The sequence below is a fragment of the Apteryx rowi genome, unplaced genomic scaffold (assembly GCF_003343035.1).
Source record: "Apteryx rowi isolate R43461 unplaced genomic scaffold, aptRow1 scaffold_1189, whole genome shotgun sequence".
Classification (NCBI taxonomy): domain Eukaryota; kingdom Metazoa; phylum Chordata; class Aves; order Apterygiformes; family Apterygidae; genus Apteryx; species Apteryx rowi.
The window spans coordinates 106,725-108,651 of record NW_020447407.1 but is presented as its reverse complement, the minus strand read 5'-3'; the positions used below and the strand labels follow the sequence as shown (position 1 = coordinate 108,651).

Below are 1,927 nucleotides of genomic sequence, written 5' to 3'. Positions count from 1 at the left end.
GGCGCGCACCCACCGCAGCCAGCCCGGCTGGGGAGGGGGGGGACCGCCATCCCCAGGGCGGATCGGGGACCCTAATGCCGCTTCCCCCTTCCCCAGCACCCAGATCAACTTCACGGTGGCCATCGACTTCACGGCGTCCAACGGTGAGCGCGGCGCTTTGCCGGCGGCGTCTCCCCGAGCGGTGGGGACAGCTGGTTTTTGGGGACCTGGGGCCGGGGCCGGTCCCGGGTGACGCCCGCTCGCCGGCCAGGTAACCCGTCGCAGTCCACCTCGCTGCACTACATGAACCCCTACCAGCTCAACGCCTACACCATGGCCCTCAAGGCGGTGGGCGAGATCATCCAGGACTACGACAGYGACAAGATGTTCCCCGCGCTCGGCTTCGGGGCCAAGATCCCGCCGGACGGGCGCGTGTCCCACGAGTTCCCGCTGGTGAGGCCGCGGTTGGGGGGGGCTGCCGGGGGTCCCCCCCCCCACCCTGGCCACGTTGTCCTCTCCTCACCCRTCTCCTGCGCCGCAGAACGGCAACGCCGCCAACCCCTCGTGCAGCGGCATCGAGGGCATCCTGGAGGCTTATCACAAGAGCCTCAAGAGCGTCCAGCTCTACGGTCCCACCAACTTCGCCCCCGTGGTCAACCACGTGGCCCGGTAAGCGTGGCCTGTCCCCATGTCTGGTGCCACGGGTGGCGCGGGGACACCAGCTCAYGGCCTCTCGCGCAGCTCGGCCGCGGCGGTGCCCGACGGCTCCCAGTACTTCGTGCTGCTCATCATCACCGACGGCGTCATCTCGGACATGGCGCAGACCAAGGAGGCCATCGTCAACGTGAGTCCCGCGCGGCGGGGGTGCGGGGTGCCTGCCGCCGGGGTGCAATGACCAGGCGGGGACATGGGGTGCCCCGAGGTATATGGGGTGCAATGACCATCTGGGGACATGGGGTGCTCCAAGCTGCCCAGGGTGCAATGACCATCTGGGGACATGGGGTTCCCCAAACCGTCCAGGGTGCAATGACCATCTGGGGACACGGGGTGCCCCAAGCTGCCCAGGGTGCAATGACCATCTGGGGACATGGGGTTCCCCAAACCGTCCAGGGTGCAACGACCATCTGGGGACACAGGGTGCCCCAAGCTGCCCAGGGTGCAGTGACCAGCTGGGGGTCCCAGGGACGGGGTCCGGCAGCGGCTGCCCTGGGCCACACGGGGCCCTGAATATTTCCAAGCACGGATTCACCCTCCTCTTCCTCCCTTGCCCCCCCGCCTCGCRCCCTGCGTGCCGCCGCTTGCGCCTCTCCGTTGCAAAACCACGGGAAGAGGCTTGGAAGCAGCCGGCGGGGAAAGCAAGGCGGCCGCGGCGGGAGCAAACGGGAGCTGCTGGAGGAGCCGTCAGCCGGGCGGCTCGGCAGGAGCGAGGAAGGGGCGGGGGGGGGCGCGGGGCGGCCGCGGGAGCTGCGTTTGCGTGTGATTCAGTGCCCGGCCGGGGGAGGAAGGAAGGAGCGAAGCTTTGGTAATATTCGCGGCGCTGCTTTTTAATCACCCTCCCYGGCTTCCCGGGCCGCGGCGGAGCTGCAGCGCCGCGGTCGCGGCCGGGAGCTGCCGGCGCTCGCTCGCCTTGCGATTTGAATTGCAGCGAGGCAGCGCGGCGGCGCTTCCCATCCCGCGTGGGCGGCTGCGCCGCGGCGCTGCGCCTTGCCCCGAGCACCCCTGGGTGCTCTCCCTCGGGTGCCCAAACGCTGCGGCCTCTTGCATCCCCCCCCTTGCAAAGGAAGGAGCGTTGCAAGGCTCGGGTGCATGGGGAACATGTCGCCCTGCACGCTCCGGCTTTGCTTTCGGAGGCCGGCGCTGCTCYGGGTTCGACCCCGGCAGCCCAAATGCACCGTACGCACCCTTCCCGGGCGGCGAGCGGGGTGGGGGGCGCAGCCCGGCGCCGAGC

General features: G+C 70.0%; 1 protein-coding gene across 1 annotated transcript in view; it reads left to right on the top strand.

Annotated features, from left to right (window-relative positions):
* Window positions 1-1,927, top strand: part of LOC112974899 (copine-5-like) — a 9,968-nt gene that overhangs the window by 5,474 nt on the left and 2,567 nt on the right. Inside the window, exons 11-14 of the mRNA XM_026084337.1 lie at window positions 97-143; window positions 251-432; window positions 521-648; window positions 721-823. Of these exons, the coding sequence (XP_025940122.1) occupies window positions 97-143; window positions 251-432; window positions 521-648; window positions 721-823 (460 nt within the window). The remainder of the gene's footprint in view (window positions 1-96; window positions 144-250; window positions 433-520; window positions 649-720; window positions 824-1,927) is intronic.